We start from the raw sequence: 18858 nt of genomic DNA on the forward strand, positions 1-18858 counted from the left end.
CAAATCCAAAAGAGACAATAGTCCCTGCACCTTTGTGCATGCTCTGCCATTCAGGGCAGGAATGCTTAGAACTGAATCCATATAAAGTCTGGATGTCCTTTAGGTCTAATCATGTCTACCTACAATGTGGCTAGAGTTTTGTAAAGCCTCAGAATGACGCAAACTATTAGTGGAAGGAAGCTTCCTACTTGGCTTGTGACTAAGCATGCACTGGCCAGAATAAGCTTATGTAGGAGGTGTTCACTCAACATTGACAAAAGCAAGCTAGCAAATACAAACGCATGGCAGAACACACACTTGCAAAGCAGGAGCCTAGGCAGGAGCAGATCTACAGTACACCTTCTCCAAGGCACTTTCCCCTTCAGGACCCTCCATTGTTTTCTTAAACCGAGTTCAGAATCAGTGCGCCTCTCAAGAATGATTTGTTTCACTGATTTACACTGGCAGCCCAGATGCTCCCCTTCCATTAGCCTTGAACCACAATGAGAAGTATACGGCCTGACCCTAATCTTACTCCGAAACACTCCTGTATCACTGGAAGGAAGAGTTCTGATCTGACAATTTAATTATCACATACAACGTGTCTTCAGATTGACAACCATCTGACATTTTGAAGAAGGATGAGGATTAACAATCCTGCAATTTTGTTTTCTTGTTGTGATTGTCAGTTGAAAATAACAGCAAACTCCAAATCAGTTCTGTGTGAGTGTGTGTGTGTGTGTGTGTCTGTGTGTCTGTGTGTCTGTGTGTCTGTGTGTGTCTGTGTCTGTGTGTATGGGTCACCTAAGACCAAAACAAACAAAACAAATGCACTCTTGACAAATATATGTATAATAAATATAATACATTGCAGGACATCTCAGAGTTGTAAAGGACCTGTAAACCAAGCAGCTCTCTAAAACACTGATACCCAGAGTCTATTTCTAATTCTCCTAACACCAAATATTATTCCCAAATGTATGGGATGGAGGTGTTTCCCACGCAGAAACCTTGTAGAATTTGCCTTCAAAGTCACTATGATTCCAGGTGATTGTTAACTTGAATGTGAATTCCACATGAGAGAGGCTTCCTGGACTAAAAATAATGGAAATTAACATAAATTGTCAAGCCACACTATTAAAGCTAACATACTTTTTAAGTCAACTTCAACCAATGTTATAGAAAAATTAGAGTATACACATACACACACACATACACACACATAAACACATACACACACACACACACACACACACACACACACACACAACTGATAATTAATTCCATAACCCCTACACAAAGCTATGTTATTCCAGAAAGTAGCTATGCAATTTTAGGTAAATGTTTTAGCCTCTCTGGCCTTTTGGTAAAATGGACGTAAATGACCAGAATAAAGGTTGGCTCTGAGAACTGGAAATGACAAACATCAAAAAGCTGAGCTCTGGCCTGGCACAGGCAAAAGACAGGTTTCATCCATGAAGGCTCCTCTATGCTGGCCATTATACCATGAGAGAAGCTGCCAGCTCAAGGTCCTCTGCCACTCCTTGGAACTTTCCAGAGACAGCCCTGGAACATTATCAACTATGACCCAATGCTCTAGAGACAAGCTCGTCCTCAATCCCTCCCAGGCAGCCATCATGGATGCTCAGAGCTCACACAGGGGATGCAAATTACACAACAACACTTTCTAGACCTCCCCTAACTATTTGCCATTCCTCCATTGCTTAATTCTGGTGACGAAATCCACAGAAGAGTAGAGTCTTTGCAGGCACTCTGCTCCCCTGCCCTCCAGCGCCACTACTATCAAAATCCCTCTAAGAGCCATACTTTGCTAAGTGCAATGGGCTCAGGTCTGTTAACTGTCACTCAATAAAAGTTGTCATCAAAGCTTGACTGATGCGAGCATCAGTTCTCGCCATAACATTAAAAGGTCAGATACTGTGGAGTGTGTGATCCCAGTGCTAGGAAGGTGGAAACAGGCAGATCCCTAGAGTTTATTGGAAAGCCAGGAGAGCCTACTCTAGAAACCCCAAGTCCCATGGAGAGATCTGGTCTCTAAAGGAGAAGTGTGGGCCAGCAACATGGCTCTGTAGGTAATGGTATTTCATGCCAAGTCTGAGCCAATTTCACCTTCAGAAGTCAGGGCATACAAGAAGACAGCCAATTCCTCTAAACTGTCTTCTGACCTCCAGTAGGATGATAGGGCATGCACGGCCACATACACCACCACCACCACCATCACCAACAACATGCACATGCACAAGATCAAGCACACATGTGGGGGGTAAATAAGTTAACAAACAAGCAAACAAACAGAGGAACATAAAACGAAACCAAGATGGACAGTGCCTGAGGAATGACTTCTGGTCTACACACACACACACACACACACACACACACACACACACACACACACATGTGCGTGAGGATGGACTCTGACTTATACATACACACTCAAATGCTTTTAGAGCCTGAAGCACACCAGCTTACTTCTACTTTTGGCCATGGTTTCACCCCAACCACCATTCATGGTCAAGTGATCTTCGCGCCTGGTCTCACGATGCTAACGTTCTACATCGGTTAAGCCATCTCTAGATCATTAGAACTCTTCTGGCCATCCGGAAGAGCTGTTAGCTGAGCAGGAATGCTGATGAATCTTTTCCACGCAGCTAGCACCAAAGTCACCTTTGTAGCTCAGAATTTATGGAGCCTGGTAAGAAGAGACAGGTCTTTCCTAACTGTAAACTGAGGAGTCTCCTGTCCTATCCCAATCATCTGCTTTTGATGGCAGTCACTTAGGCATCTCCAAGTTCCAGCATCTTGTGCCAAGAGTTCCAGAGCAATGATAGGCCACCTCTCTCTCAATCATGATTATAACATCCTGTACCTCTGAGAAGGATGCAGTCAGTTTTAGTGAAAATAAGAACTCTTGGTCCTACCCTCCAAGACTCACATACGCAAGCCTATGACTGATGTTGTTGTTGTTGTTGTTGTTGTTGTTGTTGTTGTTGTTGTTGCGTTTGGTTTGGTTTTTGGTTTTTATTTTTTATTTTTTGTTTTAGTTTTTGCCGCCTCCTGCAAACTCATTTGTGTAGATTCTTGATTCTTATTTTTAAAACCCTCAAAGCCAATTTGTTTGACAAGTCGTCTTGTGTATGTGCTCTTTAACTGGACAGTGGTTGATTTACCAAGGCTACCTTACTGGGGAAAACTGTCTTTCCCTCTCCTAGATGTTAACACCTTCCAATGGTTTCAAGGTATGGGATGAAATTCTGTGCCCAACTCCTCTCTTCTTACAGAATTTGGCCTGGCTTGGGTTTGCATAGGTCTGGTGTATGCTGCTGAAACTGAAATAAATTCATATTTGCAGCTACTTTGCTGTATCCAGAAAATGTTTCCTTGTAGTCATCTCCCACTGCGGGCTCTTCCGGCTTTTCTACCCACTCTTCTGCAAGGATGCCTGAGCCTTCAGAGAGTGTGTGGTACCTTGGGGGCTGAGCATCCCACAAGCTCTTATTATCTGAACTTTGCCTCCACTCAAGAAGGTGGTTACTCCCATGATGTTGGTGCTATTGAACCAATAGGCATGTTTTGTGCAGGCCAATCCTTATTAAGTATGAAGGGTGTCTATACATATATATATATATGTATATATATATATATGTGTGTGTGTGTGTGTGTGTGTGTGTGTGTGTGAATACATGTCGTATGTGTAAAGCAAGAAGAGCTTCCCTAGATCTGGAGCTAACAGTTAGGAGCAATTTGATGTGAGTACTTTAGAGCAATCTTGGATCCTCTGGAAGAGTAGGAAGTGCTCTTAAACTCTGAGCCATGTCTCCAGGTCAAATATTTATTCTAACTTTCATTGTTTTGGGGGGAGGGGGTGGTTCACCTAAGTGTGGATGGTCTCAGGGGCCAAATATGTCAAATCCTCCCTAGGGTTGGAGTTACAGGCAATAATTTTTTTCTCTTTGTTTTAACCTTTCTTCTTTTTTCTTTTTTTCTTGATTATTTTATTTATTTTTATTTCTTTTTTTCTTTTTTTATTGGATATTTTATGTATTTACATTTCAAATGTAATGAATTTCCAAGTTCCCCCCTCTCCCATTCTCCCTCCCACTGCTTCTATGAGGATGCTCCCCCTCCCACACTCCCACTCCTACCTCACTTCCCTGGCATTCCCCTACACTGGGGCATCACAGGACCAAGGGGCTCCCTTCCCATTGATGCCTCTACCACATATAGAGCTGGAGCCCTGGGTCCCCACTATTTCTACCCTTTGTTTGTGGTTTAGTCCTTGAGAACTCTGGGGGGTTCTGGTTGGTTGATATTTTTGTTCTTTCTATGGGGTTGCAAACCTCTTCAGCAACTTCAGTCCTTGCCCTAACTCCTCCATTGGGGTCCCCACACTCAGTCTGTGGTTTGGCTGAATGTGTCTACATCTGTATTTGTCCAGAGCGTCTCTGGGGACAGCAATACTGGGCTCCTATCACCAAACCCTTCTTGGCATCAGCAATAGTGTCTGGTTTTGGTGTCTGCAAATGGATCCCCAGGTAGGGCAGTCTCGCAGGCAATATTAAGGTTCTTAATGTGGGTACTGAAAACAAAACATGGGTCCTCCCCAAGAGCAGCAAGTGCTCTTCACTTCTTCCAACCTACCATTGCCAATAATCTGTATAATTTACAGACAGGGGTACATTTAATTGATAAAAGACATTGAGAAAAATTTTACTGAATAAACATTTATGCTTTGGTAGATTGCTTAGTTCAACCAGTTAAAATATCCAGAACTTGACTCAAATTAGAACTAGAACTTGTCTTTCTGGTTTAGATCATCCTTTTAAGACAAAGAGTTCAGATTCTGCCCTATTGTTATACCATTAATATGACTGATTAAATTACTTAGAAAAGGGGTTTAACTTTTGGTACATACAAAACTGACAGTTTAACTAATGAATGAAACTTTTTTTGAATGAATTGAAAGGATTTTAATTCATGAGAAAGTCTGAAATGTATACCAACATCAAAGTGATTGAATACATTTTTAAGCGAAATCAAAATTATTACAGGCTATAGCCCACAGAGGAGCCTGCTGCAAATAGAAGATTTTGCCAACTTATAAACACCTTAGGCTTTTGCATTCCACGCACATTTCAGTGATTGAAAGCCCTGGGTGTTTTTGAAGAGGACCCAGGTTCTGTTCTTGATATCCACCTAGATGTTTACAACTCTCTGTATGTTCCTGGAGATTTTTTCTGACCTCTGTGGACCCCTGTATACTCGTGGTACATATATGTACAATGAGGCACACACTTATACACATAAAAAGTAAATATTTTAAAAACACATTACATGAAGATCAACTTGAATCATTTAAAAATATAGGAAAGCAAACTAATTTAATGATATGTATATTTTATCTTGAACAAATTGGATATTTGCTATATGAATATGCTTTTTTTATTTACAGCACCTCAAACATGGCTTTGATTACCTTCAGAGTAGATTACATTCTAATCTGTTGTTGCTCTTGATCTGGTTTTTGCACAGGGTCTCTGACGCAGACAGAATATGGAAACTATAAGCAGCTGAAAATGAGTTTGAAATTCCAATCTTCCAGCCTCCACCTCCTGAAGGAGACTACAGGAGGTAGTCCACCTTGTGTGCCACCATGGCTCATGTCACAAGAACACAGGAGAAATCTGAGGTGGTAAAACTGATGTGATAAAGGATTTGCCAATAAACTTGCTTAGGAAATAGAGTGAGAATTTTGTTTTCTTTGAAAACACAGAAATGTTGTATGAATATGTTTCTGTTTCAATCCCAGGTGTGAGATGCTGCTTCAGAGTCCCCACAGCAGCTGACTGTGCTATATTTCCTGCTGTGGGAGGGGTGTGATTTTGCCATCTGAACATAACTTGCATCTGGAATTCTGGGGACTCTTCAGAGGATAAATAAATGCTAGACCCCCAATAGAAGGAGCTTATTGGATGGCTGGTTGCTGTTGTTGAAGTTTGTTGACTGGTCATGCACAAAGAGACAGGGTAGAAGAAATTAGATATCCTTGCCCCAAGGAACTCAATACCTCTAATCAGCAGGAAGTAGGCTAGCAAGATAAACACCCCCCCTTTTTTTTCCTCTAAGCTTCTTTCTCTCCAACCTAGTGTTGAGGTTGTGCAAGGGTTGAATAACAATTGGAAGTGAGGTAGAAAATTAAGAACCCAATAAAGTAGCCAAAAGTCCAGCTACAAGGAAACACTAAGTTGCACAAAGTAGAACTTGGCTAGAGAAACCACATGACAGGAAGGCAAGCACTGCTGTGAGCAGACTTGTTAAAAACAGTAAAGACGGACAATTCTGGCAAATATTGAACATTGGGATGGCTAAGAATTTCTGCTAATGTTTACTCACAAAGACTGACTGCAAATAGTCCACCCACAACAAACGAAGACAAGCAATGGCCCCATCCCTGTGTCTAAGAGCACAGCTCAAGGGGCAGTACAAAATCACAACCACCCTTAAGTCACAGTTTATCGTTAAGTCCCCTGCATTCTTATCAAGGAAAGCATAAACTGGCCAAGTAAGCACAAAGAACTAGGGCAACAACTCTTTGAAAAGACTAACATTGTTGAACTTAGGAAATGATTCTGGCAATAATCTTGCTGTGCGAATTTCCCATGTGTTTAAGTGGCCAAATTTGCAGTCTCCTGTCTCAGTCTAAATTGTTCAGAGTGTGACCTGGAATCCAGACCTAGAAGAGATTTAAGGATGACTGTGTGTGGAATGCAAAAACCTAAGGTGTTTATAAGTTGGCAAAATCTTCTATTTGGAGCAGGCTCCTCCGTGGGCATTAGCCTGCATGTGTTATATTAAAGAGCTTCTCCAATATTTATGTCTAAGTATTCCCAGGATTTCTAACTAGAAGGCATATTACTGCTGTAACAATTGTTTACTTAATGGGGGGAAATGATAGAAAAACACCCAGATGCCTACTAAAAAGGTTTTCCTTAAATTGAGTCTTGATAATCTATTATTTCTATGATTTTTTTTTCTGAAGTGAGTTTCCACTGTCCAGGTGTGGCACACATTGCCACATCCCTCCAAAGAAATAACAAAACACAACAGGAGCTTTGCACCAATAGGCAAAAATATATAAATAAATAAATAAACAAACAAACAAACAAACAAACCAGGCCATGGCCATAACCAATCTACTGGAGTACTTCTTCCAGTTAAATTATGGGGATTTTTAAAGAAAGGAATAATATATTGTTTGACTAAGTTCTCAAAAAGCATCAGAGGCCTTACAGACACACCTCATTCATTCTTTTCAAGTGCTCATAGCCCTTGGGGGATTGTGCCCTATTTTATGCACTGGAAGCCTGAAGTGTGGAAGGAAAAGCTAAAAGCTAAGTAACAACCACACAAAGACAAGAAACAGAAATGGCTGCATTTCCACAGGATTAGGATGACCTGGTCTTGTGTATTACAACTGCAACAGCAAACAATTCCTCCCTACATTTTTAACATCAACACTAAAAAATGTCGCCAAGGAACAACAAAACATTGAACTGGATCGTATGGTTCTATACTGATGAAAAGAGGTTAAGTATCTAATGTGTTATCCATGACACCGAAAAAATAGAACTGAGGGACAGTCCAAAAGGGCTGCAGATTACATGGAGCTACAGCTCCAGTGGGCCATTTCAATAAGGAGAAATTAATCACTAAGGGAGGGTTAACATTCAAACACAGAAGGAACTCGCACAGTTCAGGGACAACAACAACAACAAAAAATAACCTTTAAAAATTAAAATGTAGGCAAAAGAGAACTCGAAAAAATATGTTTACTATCTAATTATCAGGGAAGTGTAAACTCTGACTATAGCGCCTCAGACCTCCTTGGAATAGATACGACTGTAAAATATAAAATGTAAAAGAAGAAACTGTGTCTCACCATGGGGGGATGGGAGGTAAGGGGGAGAGGAGGAAGAAAGAGAGGGAGAGAGGGTGCAGGGAATACTTAGAATAAAATCATACAACTTACAACAATATGGCTGAACCTGGAGGATACGAGCGAGCTAAGTGAGAAGAGCCAGGTGCACAAAAACGAAAGCCGCATCTCCACATTTGCATGCAGAATTATAAAGAGCTGAACTCACAGAAGCCAAGGTAGAAGAACAGTAGTGGTAGCAATGACTGGGGTTGTGAGGGAATGAGGAGAAAGCAACCAAAGAGAACAAGTTTCCACTGATCGGGATGAGTAAATTATGATGTAAGGTACAGTGAAAGTGCAGGTTATTATCAACTACAGTACGTATGAAGATTGATGAGGATTGATGGTAAGTGTTCTTATCACCCAAAAGTTAACTATATGAGTTATAGACATGCTAGTTAGCTTAATTCAATCATTTAATATATGAATATATCAAAACAACATCATACACTATTAGATGTTCAACTATTATTTCCTCAATTATACCTCAACAAAGCTGGGTGAGGAGGGAAATTTTGTAGGCTCACGTCTACTGCAGGGAACTCAGCTTAGGAAGGAACTCCAAATGGAGATCCATCAAAGCATCAAACGTTCATCTAAAAACAGGACAGCAAAAGTGAGCACCACGTGTGCAGTTTACTTGAGAAGCCATTAAACGTCTGGACAGTAAAGATGGCTCAGTCAATAGAGTGCTTCTGTACAATCATGCAGAACACAGCTCAGACTCCCTAAATCCACAGAAAGCCAGATGTGGTAGCATGCAGCTCTGATCCCAGCGCTTCTATGGAGAATCCCCAGAAGTTCATGGGCAGCTCGCCTGATACGCATAATGGTGACTAACAAGAAACTTATGTCTCTTGAAGATGGACGGTAGAGGTTATACTATGATCTCTAGGCACACTTCGTGGCTGGCATACATCAGCACTCACCACACACACACACACACACACACACACACACACACACACACACACAACTATAAATGTCTTAAAATATCAGTGAACCCTAGGTCTTGGTCATCGACTGCTCAGAGACTACAATACATGGTGAATGAAAAATGGCAATTCCAAGGTGTTTCATTTCTCAGGCCTTTGATATTTAATGTGCACTGCTTACTTCTATCTTTTTAATGGCTCTTTCTACCTGTTTCCCACCTGCCCCAGCCCAGCTTTGACTGTCTGAGGGCATCGTGAAGAGCAATGCCAATACTGTCTCGCAAAGCCACTGCAAAGTGGAATTCATGTGTTACCAAACAAGCGGAAGAAGTCCAAGATGACAGTGAGATATTTACATCATCCAAACGAGCTGCCCTTTGAACTCAGCAAGTGTGGGTTCAGAAACACGATCAAAATAAACCTTGAGATAATTGTGCACTAAAGCAAGCTTCAGTGGTGTTAAGATTTAATGCTCATTCAGTCACTATCCTTCCAATTAATAAAACCAGTGAGGGATATATGGATATGTGTATGTGTGCATGTAATGTATGGGTATGTATATGTATATGGTGTGTACATGTATATGAAACTTCATTTTTTTCCAAAATAAGTCAGGAAGAGACTCAACTACTATTTTATGAACAAGAAAACACTTGTTGGCAGAACCTCGCGTTATCAGAAATGCGATTTGTCAGGCACATCCTGACACCTCACTAACATCTTTATTATCGCATTCATCCTTTTCAACCATTTTTATGACACACATGGAGAAGCGGCCGCTGAAAATCAAGAAGAGAAACACTCGGAAATTCTTGAAACTGTGCCTAAACAGGAGCAGCAAATTCCTCATCAGTCAGTGCCTTACTCAGAACAGATGCCAGGGTACCAGGAACGCCCCCCCCCTTTTCACCAAAGTAAGTTGAACAAATCCCCAAATGACCGAGAATTTTAAAGTCTAAGCTGTGTATTTGCCAACAATGTTAAGCTGCTGTGTCGACCGTCTGGCTTCAACCAAGTAAAACCTTTTGCAACTTTAGGAGAAACTTCAAAGAGGGAAACTATAAATCTGGGCAGATTTAATTGCTTCTGAAGCAATGGCGTTTTTACATCATTTTTAACCATTCTATCCACTCACATTACATTATTCTACAATTAGGAATGTCGCACATAATTCAATACACTTAGTCATTTTTTTTTAATGTGAGACCAGTCAAGTAAGAAACAGCAAGATGTGGGGTTTTCTGTCATCAAGTAACTTCAAGTGGTCATTTCACTACTAGGTTTTAATGATACAAAACTACTTGCTTGCCAATGTCAGAAAAATCTCTAGGAAATTTTTCACGTATTTTTATAGATGAGAAGTATTTTGTCTATAAGTGAGCCAATCGTCTTCTTGGTCTACACATCCTATCATTAACCGATGAAAGACATCACCCCCTGTTTTTTATTTTGTGCCAACACTCTGTACCATTTTAAAAGGGTTCAGTAAAAGCCCACTATAGAATAATACTGGTGGAATTAAATGGTTAGTAAGTACCTTTACAGCAAACCTCAGTTCTACTTCTACTTCGGCTTATTGCTAACATGAACCAAGATGACTGATATTCCTAAAACATTTAAAACAAACATTAAACACACACACACACACACACACACACACACACACACACACACACACACCACAATATCAACTCTAGCTGGACTGCATCTTATCTACCTTGAATTCAATCTGAGCGCAGCTTGCTATATGGATTACAGTACTAATTTCCTGCTGTGGGTGCTTTGTGTCTATTGGTTTGGTCTGGTTTGGTTTGGTTTGGTTTGGTTTTATTTTGAGTTAGATGCACAGTAAGAATACATTCATTTTTGAGAGATTCTGAAAGGATAAGACTTGACAGACTCATTCAAATCACAGAAACTTCTAATATCTTCCCTGTGACAGACATGATGATATAGAAGGAACCCACAGACATACTCTTATTAACAATGCGACATTGCTTACACATTTCTTTTACGAGCACGATAACTGTATATAATGGGAACTTCAGATGATTCACAATAGACTCTTCTGTACACATTTGTACCAGGCAGTGATTTTAACACTTTGTACATATTACCTTCACATACAAAGTAATATTAGAGAGCTTATAACCGTATTTTTATATTATCCAATAAGTTCATCAAAAATCATGCCTAAAATGATAAAAAAAATCTCATATGTAATAACCTTAGGGAGAAAGCAATAATGATTGGCAAAATAAAGTTTGGAATCTTCCTTAACAGTTACAGCATTTGTTTGGTAAGACCAGCGTCTTAGATAAACTTGCTATGACCAAAAGCAACTTGGGGAGAAAGGGTTTGTTTCTGCTTACACTTCCACACCACAAGTTATCGTCGAAGAAAGTAAGGACAAGAACTCAAGCAGGAAAGGAACCTGGAGGTAGGAGCTGATGCAGAGGCCATAGAGGACTGCTGCTTGCTGGTTTGCTCCTCCTGGTTTGCTCAGCCTACTTTCTTACAGAGCCAGGACCACCTTCCCTGGGGTGACAGCATATACAATAGGCCAAGGCCTAGAGCAGGAATCACTAATCAAGACAATCCACTACAGGCTTGCCTACAGCCCTATCTTATAGAAGCATTCTTCTCAATTCTAAGTCCTTCTTCCTAAATGACTCTACTTTGTGGCAAGTTGACATAAAACTGAGCAAAACTGGACAGCAAACTGCCCATTGGCTGTGGAATTTCAGGGGAAGTTTTAAACTGGAGTAATTTTCTAATCTAATCTATGCAGCCACCACCACTCTGCCCAAGAAAGGAATCTAGTATCCTACACTGATTCAGGAACTGTCCAACTATTCCCACTACAATCTGTAAGGCTTGCTGTGGTCCACATCAGAATTTCAACGAAACTTTGTCCTGTGAAGTCTCTGACAGTTTACACCTGAGAGAGACGTTGACACATCTCTGTACTAATACAGAGATACCAAGCAGAGTGGCTGCTTTGTGTGTTAAGACAGACTGCAATGAAAACTTAGGTCTCACAGTTCCACATTATAAAGTATGAGAACATATCTCAGTGCCTGGAAGCTGTACCTGGACAACCAGTTCTTCATACATGCTCCAAAAAACATGTGTTGACTCATTGCATACATTACATACATACATTCACTGCAGACATTACACATTGGCATGTACATAGGTTGAGAATCCCTAATCCAAAATCTTCTAACTGAAACCTTTTTGGGCACCAACATGATGTCACAAGAGGAAAATTCCACACCTTTCCCTATGAACCACTACCAACCAGTCAGGATGATTTCATGAAATGCCAAAAGTATTAATAAAATAGGAATTAACTGTATTAAAGAATGAGTCTAATCTCAGAGATATCTTTTTATGTATGTTATAAATACTACAACATCCAGAAGAATCAAAAGTCCCAAACTCTTCTGATCCCAAGAAATTTGTACAAAGGATATTTAACCTGTAAAGGGCGTTTATGTCACAATATACTACATAACTCCTGATGGGATTCAATTATGCTACTAAACTTGAAGATGAATTTAAATTTGAAATCCATTCTATTATGTTATTTAACAATCACCCGTATCATTAAATAAGAAATTAGTGATATCTATTGTGTCCAAATTAAAACTTGAATAAAAAGATCCACAAAGAGTATCATTAGTTTAAAAGAATTTTGTTGCCTACACACCCTGGGATGATCCACTAGCTAATTGCTCTCAGCTCTCTCAATCTGTGTAAAAGTGGAGTGACTAAAATTAACTGTAAGGGTTAAAGGGGACACAGCAACTGTTAGGAAAACAATATACAATTAAGAAACTAAAACAATGGCAAGCACAGTAATGCAACTATAAAACCAAGGCACCAACCTTGCTACTGTGGTGGCTATGTCCCTCTCAAACGCTCACTCTTTAATTTCAGTGTTAAGAGTAAAGTTTAGGTCAGGTGTCTCACAGACCGTGTTGCTCAAAGTAAGCATGCTCACGAGAAAGCCTTGGTTGTCTTTTTTAGTAAGAAAAAACTCAAATGAACAGGGAAGTTGGATAACTGAGTCACATGTTACTCACTGGATGCCCTCTGTATTTCAAGTGCACCTGTGCACCTGTGTGTGCATGCAGCCAATGTGGACAGGTAGCCTGCTACAGATCAAAACTGCATCATCCTCTGAGATACTGTCCATTGCTTCACAATAATGCCTTCCCATCCTACATAGTCAAAATTCCTTCGATGGAAGAAAGTTAAAGAATTTCAAAGTAAAATGAAGTCACGCATACTGATTAAAGAACACATCCTCACCTATAACCAACATCCAATGCTATACACACATGTGAAGTTAAAGTAAATAAATATTGTAAGTTAGCCCTTAGCTCAATCTCCCAAAAGGGCAGAGTTAATAACCTCTTATGTATTCATACATTCTTCCATGCAAAGAAAGAGATCATCCCAGATTACTGAACTATCAGATTAAAAAAGTATTACTAACTTATAACTCACAAAATGGTTAGGATATAATACCTTAAAAGTACTTCTGTTGAATTACCATCTAATTTCATCAAGTATGAGCACACATCTGCTATTTTCTAAACCTGCAAATTAAGGAAAAAACTACATTGTTAAGTTCTACTAAATAGTAACTTCAAGCAAAGTTTCTCTGGCACAGCAGCTCTCTTACTTAGCCCTGTCCACCTCAGCTGCTCATCCCACAGAGAAGGTCTCCTGAACAAAACTGCTGAAGTCAACTGAATTGTCAGTGAATACTTCCAACGAGCTAAGTGTCCATGTTAGTTTTCAGGGGCTCTTGAGCACAGACAAGATAAAAAGCCCCCTAATACTGAAACAATAAATAGAAGGACTATAAAAATCAAGAGAACCTTCTTCTTAAAAACCTGTATGTATAGATCTCTCTCTCTCTCTCTCTCTCTCTCTCTCTCTCTCTGCTCTCTCTCTCTCTCTCTCTCTCTCTCTCTCTCTCTCTCTCTCTCTCTCTCTCTTTCCCACCCACCCCCATCATTCTTCCTCACAGTTGTTATCTTCATGAAGCTTAAGAGAAACCATGAGACAAAGGACAAAAGCCCCCTCCCACTTCCTTACCTCTATACTAGCAAGCTACCCACTCTTGCTGTCACAGCACAAGAATTCTGTCTTGGCAAATAACATATGCCAAAAATCGATACAGAAGATCCATAGATAACAAACAAATGGTGCATAGGTAGAGAGATAACAGATAGGTGATTGATAGTTACATGATTGACACAGACAGCTGGAGAGATGATAGATGATGAAGACAGATACAGATAATAGGTTGTTGATATTTACATCGATAGATGAGAGAATAACTGAAGAGGCACACTGTTTAGACCCATAACTTAGTATTTTTACTTATAATATCATGTATTATAAAATTCACATTTCAAAATTTCTCACCTTGCCAGACCCATTTAAAAAAAGGCTATGGTTATCCCAGGAAAAGTTTTCAAACTTTTCTTTTGGTGAAAAGCTACAAAATAAACACAATAAAGAAAGGATTCCCCTTAGAAAGCGCCAGCAAGACTGGTGCCCTTCTCTTTCCAGCATTCCTCCAGCTCTCCCCAAGTCTTGGCTCAGATATAAACAGCACTTGACTGTACTCCAGTTTTCTTTCTGCCATTACATTTTTGCCATTCTAAAACACCCTCCACAAAGCTAATGTGGATCTCAGATACGCCCGGTCTGGTTATCTCTTTTGAAAAGATTACTGAGTTTTTTACAATGTAAGTTTCTAATCATCTCAAGACTTTTCTCATAAGTGAACCTTCCCTACATCTCCTACTGAGGAAGTTCCAGCCTGCTGCACCTGTATGTCCTCTTGCTTACACTTCTCCTGGGTGCTGATAACACTCCCCAGATAGCAGCCCCCTGAGTCAAGTGAAATTCACTCTTCTTCAAAAGCCCAACCCAAACCTCTTGAATCGTATTTCACCATTCACAACTTCAAGGACAGAAAGACAGACAGACACACAGACACACGGGGGGGGGGGGCAGGAAGGCAGAGACAAAGAGAGAGTTTAAGCAGGTCAAAACAAAGTTTGTCCTCATTAATCTAGCCCATTGGGACATTCTAACACTATACCATCTTCTTTAGAACGTCCTGTTAAATTGTTATGGAACTGAATGGGCTTTGTGAATGATTTTATTACATGTGTTGTGTATGCCTGTGTGGCAGTGCTTTATAATCAATCAATCCATTTCATAACAGAAACATTTGAAAGCTATATAGTGAGGCCGTCAGAGCCTAGAATGCTTGCATGTTCACCATCTCCAGGAAGAGGGAGGACTGAATTCAGTACTTCAAGGGAGCTACAAAGAGTTCAATTACATAAGGAAAAAAATCACTCCCTTTAATTAACCAAACTTCAAGGCACTCACTGTTACTTGAGTCTGGCCTCTAGAATTTTCACTTCCTGGTTAGTGAGTGCTTCCCAGGAGCAATTCCCTAGAACTCTGTGCTCAAAAAGTGTAGGACACTTTGTTCCAAACAGTTTAAGATGGTGACTATTCATTAAAAGGTGAGAAGTAGCCAGTCAGCCCTCCAAGGTTGAAATTCAGCACCTTTAACCCTCTCCTCTATCTCTCTCTCCTCCCCCAGAGCCCTGGCTGTCCACACTGGGAAGGAGTGGCAGATGCAAGGGTCCTCCCCCTTACATGAAGCATCCTTCTGGATGGCTGTGGAGATAACCTAACTTCAAAAGTGGAATTCATCATTGGAAACAATGATGGGTGGCCAAGCCCAGCTTTATGAGCCTTTCTCCAACCAGTCTTTGATGACCGCTATCCAGAATCGCATCGCCTCAAACTTAAGAGCAAAGCCAGCACTGGATGTTCTTGGAACTACAGACCCTCTCACTACTCCAGTCTCCCAAGATCAGTGGATGGAAATTTAAGCACAAAATGCTGTAAATTTCAGGTTTTATTGTTGGAAAATGTCTCTTAGCTCCAACAGAGGTGGTACTAAATCCAGGGAGGACTTGGGTAGTGTGCACCAACTGCTCAGTTGTTTTCACAGCTGGCTTAATCAATCACCCTTTCTTAAAAGCACTATTGGCAGGTGAGAAATCCCTGGCGTCCAAGTCACACCCGGAACTCCGCAGCATCAATTAGAGCTGAAAGAGGATGGAGTGGAAGGGAGCGGTGCTGAAAAAGCGAAGGGCTGTCCCAAGGGAACTCTGGTGCTGGGAAGTGGATCTGACACCAGGTAGGCTCTGGTCCAGAGAAAGGAGTCGGGACAGCCAGGAAATCTCAAAAATATGCTGGAGCGCAAGGAGAAAAGTGTAAGATTCCTTGAACTGTCACCGGAGGAAGGGAGGTAAAGGTGAGAAGGCAGACATGCCAGCGAAGAAGGGCTGGAGGTCAGTCCCGGGAGGACTGCGCGGCCCGGAGAGCAGTGCCTGGGGTAAGAGCATGCAACCCGGCCACAACCAGGCTGTACGGCGCGGGCGAGGCCGGCTGCAAAGTTGGCGGACCCGGGGCACCTTACCTTCTGGTCCACGATGGAGCAAGCCATCTCCCGGACATGCGCCAGGCTGTAGTCGCCAGAGGAGTCCTGAAGGAGCAGCACCGGCTCGCGGCTCAGGCCGATCTGCAGATGGAACGAGATGCCCCCCGCCGGGGCGGCCCCAGGCGCTGGGAAGGGCGCGGGCCCGGAGCCCGGGACCAGCGCAGCAGCGGCGGCGGCCACAGCGGCCGCGGCGGGCAGCAGCGGGCTAGGCGGCCGTAGTAGCGGAGGGGCGCTCATGGCGCGAGTGAGCCCCAAAGTTTGGCGGAGGTGGGGCGCGGCGCCGCTGCCTGCGGCGGCCGAAAACAACCACCAAACTTTCCGGGAAAGTCCGCGCGCGGGGACAGGGCGCGCGGCCCGGGCTGGCGAGGGCGGGAGCGGCGAAGATGGCCGAGCGGAGTCGGGGCCGGTGGACGGGCAGACTGGCGGGCGAGCGGGCGGGCACGCGGCAGCGCGTGGGAGGCGCCCAGCTACTGCCGCCGCCGCGCGCTCCGCTCCGGGGACCGCGGCGGGTCGGCGCGGTCGGCGCCGGCGGGGCGGGGCGGGGCGAGGGCGGCGCCGCGGAGCCGAGGAGGGGAACGGGAGCCCAGCGGGGAGCCGCCCCCTGTGCGCAGCAGCCGCCCCAACCCACTCGGCGGACACTAGCGCCGCGGACCCGCCCATTCAGGGCAGTCCTGGCCACCCCTTCCAAAGGATCCTACAGAAGTAGACCCGGGAATGCCAGCCCGGCAGAGCCCACTTAACAGGGGACTCCCTCTGGGAGCCCTCGAGTTTGTTAAAGGGTAGGCGCCCAGTCAGCTGACTTCTTTAAACCCTTGTCTCTCTAGTAATAGTCTGTACCCTTTCCATCAACCCCACCTGCTCCACCCACCGCCTTCTTAAGGGCAGGCAAGAGCAAGGTCTGAATAGGGTTCTTGCTTTCTACTTTGTTTTGTGTTTGGAACTTCTGTGTTTCAGCCTCTTCAAAACTGTCAATCTAAACCTGGCTTTCTAGGAGTGATTCCTGCCCCACATCCACAGCACTAATTTTGATCTGATTATACTGGTGGCTGAGCAAAAAGAGGTTCTTCGGAGAACTTAGGCCTTATTATATTTCTGTCTTTGTTTCGGGGTCGGTTCTTTGAGTTTGTAGATGTACAGGAGCCCTATTTGCTTTAACAAGCTGCAATGAAAAGCATCAGAAACCTTCTGAGAATTCTGAAGATCTTGGCAGCCCTACTTCTCACTTCAGCTTCCCCAATGTTTCCTCTTACATGCACAAGCACAAAACAATTTTTGCATGTTTTCTTTGCAGTGTGTTAATTTTGTTCTGGTTTGTTTGTTTGTCTTGTCTTGACTAATGGTTCATTGAAATGTGGTTTTCTACAGGGTTGTGTCTTATGTCAGTGATGAAATCTTAAAATTCACAACTACATATAGTCATTCACTATTCTAGAAAACTCTCTAGATTGGTGGTACAAAGTACTGCTTGGGTAGACAGGATAAGGGTGCTGTTCCTAAGTTTACAGAGTACTTTAAAGCACCTAGTTTTACCTAAGAGTGGCCAGAGTGGGAGACATCTGTGTTTTCTAGCTATCCTAGCTCTGAAAGGAGGACTGCTGTCCCAGAGTCTGCTGGCACTAGCCATCCACTTATGAAGTTTGACTATGTTCTTGCCATAACAGATTACATTGAAAATAGAAAAGTAAGACAGTAAATAAAGTTAGTTCTCATAGCAACAATTGCCCTAATTAACAGTGTAACACTGTGTTGCCCTAATTATCAGTAACACAATGGTTGACAAACAGCAGTAACCATGATCAAGAACATGAGGCTAAGTACTGTGGCCAGTAAAGAACTTTTCTACGGTGATTCCATTTGAGCCAAGGCCTGATTGATGGAAAGGACTAGTCTTAAGACAAGCTTAGGTAATGGCCTTCTAGTCATATGAAGAGAAAAGACCCCAAGAGAGGATCAACTACACCTGCTGTCCTGAAGGCACGAAAGAAATGAGGCTGGCAGGCAGATAGAAACCAGTTCTTGAAAGCTGTACTAATTTGTTTCTGGTTTATTCTCAATGCACCGCTGAACCATTGAGAAGGATTTAACAGGCCAGTGAATGTATTAACATGTTTTAAAGGATCACTCTTTGGCTCTTACACAGGAAACAAATCATAAGAGAAAGAAATAAAAAGGAGCAGTAGGTTAGGGATCCTAGCTGTTGCCCCTCCCCCTGCAGGATCCTTGTGATGGTAGTGGAGGTGTGGAGAAATGAAAGGCTACAGTTCTTAATGTAGAGGCCAAACTAAAGGCCTTGCTCTTTGCTCTCATTCTCCAGTGGTGGGGAAATAGAAGTGTCAGAAAAGACTCAAAGGTTTTTTTGAGAAATTGGTGTGGTTCCCTGCAGCTAATAA

General features: G+C 42.4%; 1 protein-coding gene across 2 annotated transcripts in view; it reads right to left on the minus strand.

Moving 5' to 3' along the window:
* Positions 1-16986, minus strand: part of Prkd1 (protein kinase D1) — a 313382-nt gene extending 296396 nt beyond the window's left edge. For both annotated transcript variants that reach the window (NM_001412095.1, NM_001276715.2), the window contains 1 exon segment: positions 16448-16986. In NM_001412095.1, the coding sequence (NP_001399024.1) occupies positions 16448-16705 (258 nt within the window). In that variant the 5' untranslated portion in view covers positions 16706-16986.
* Positions 16987-18858: the final 1872 nt, after the last annotated feature.

Source organism: Rattus norvegicus, chromosome 6 (assembly GCF_021556685.1).
Source record: "Rattus norvegicus strain SHRSP/BbbUtx chromosome 6, alternate assembly SHRSP_T2T, whole genome shotgun sequence".
Classification (NCBI taxonomy): domain Eukaryota; kingdom Metazoa; phylum Chordata; class Mammalia; order Rodentia; family Muridae; genus Rattus; species Rattus norvegicus.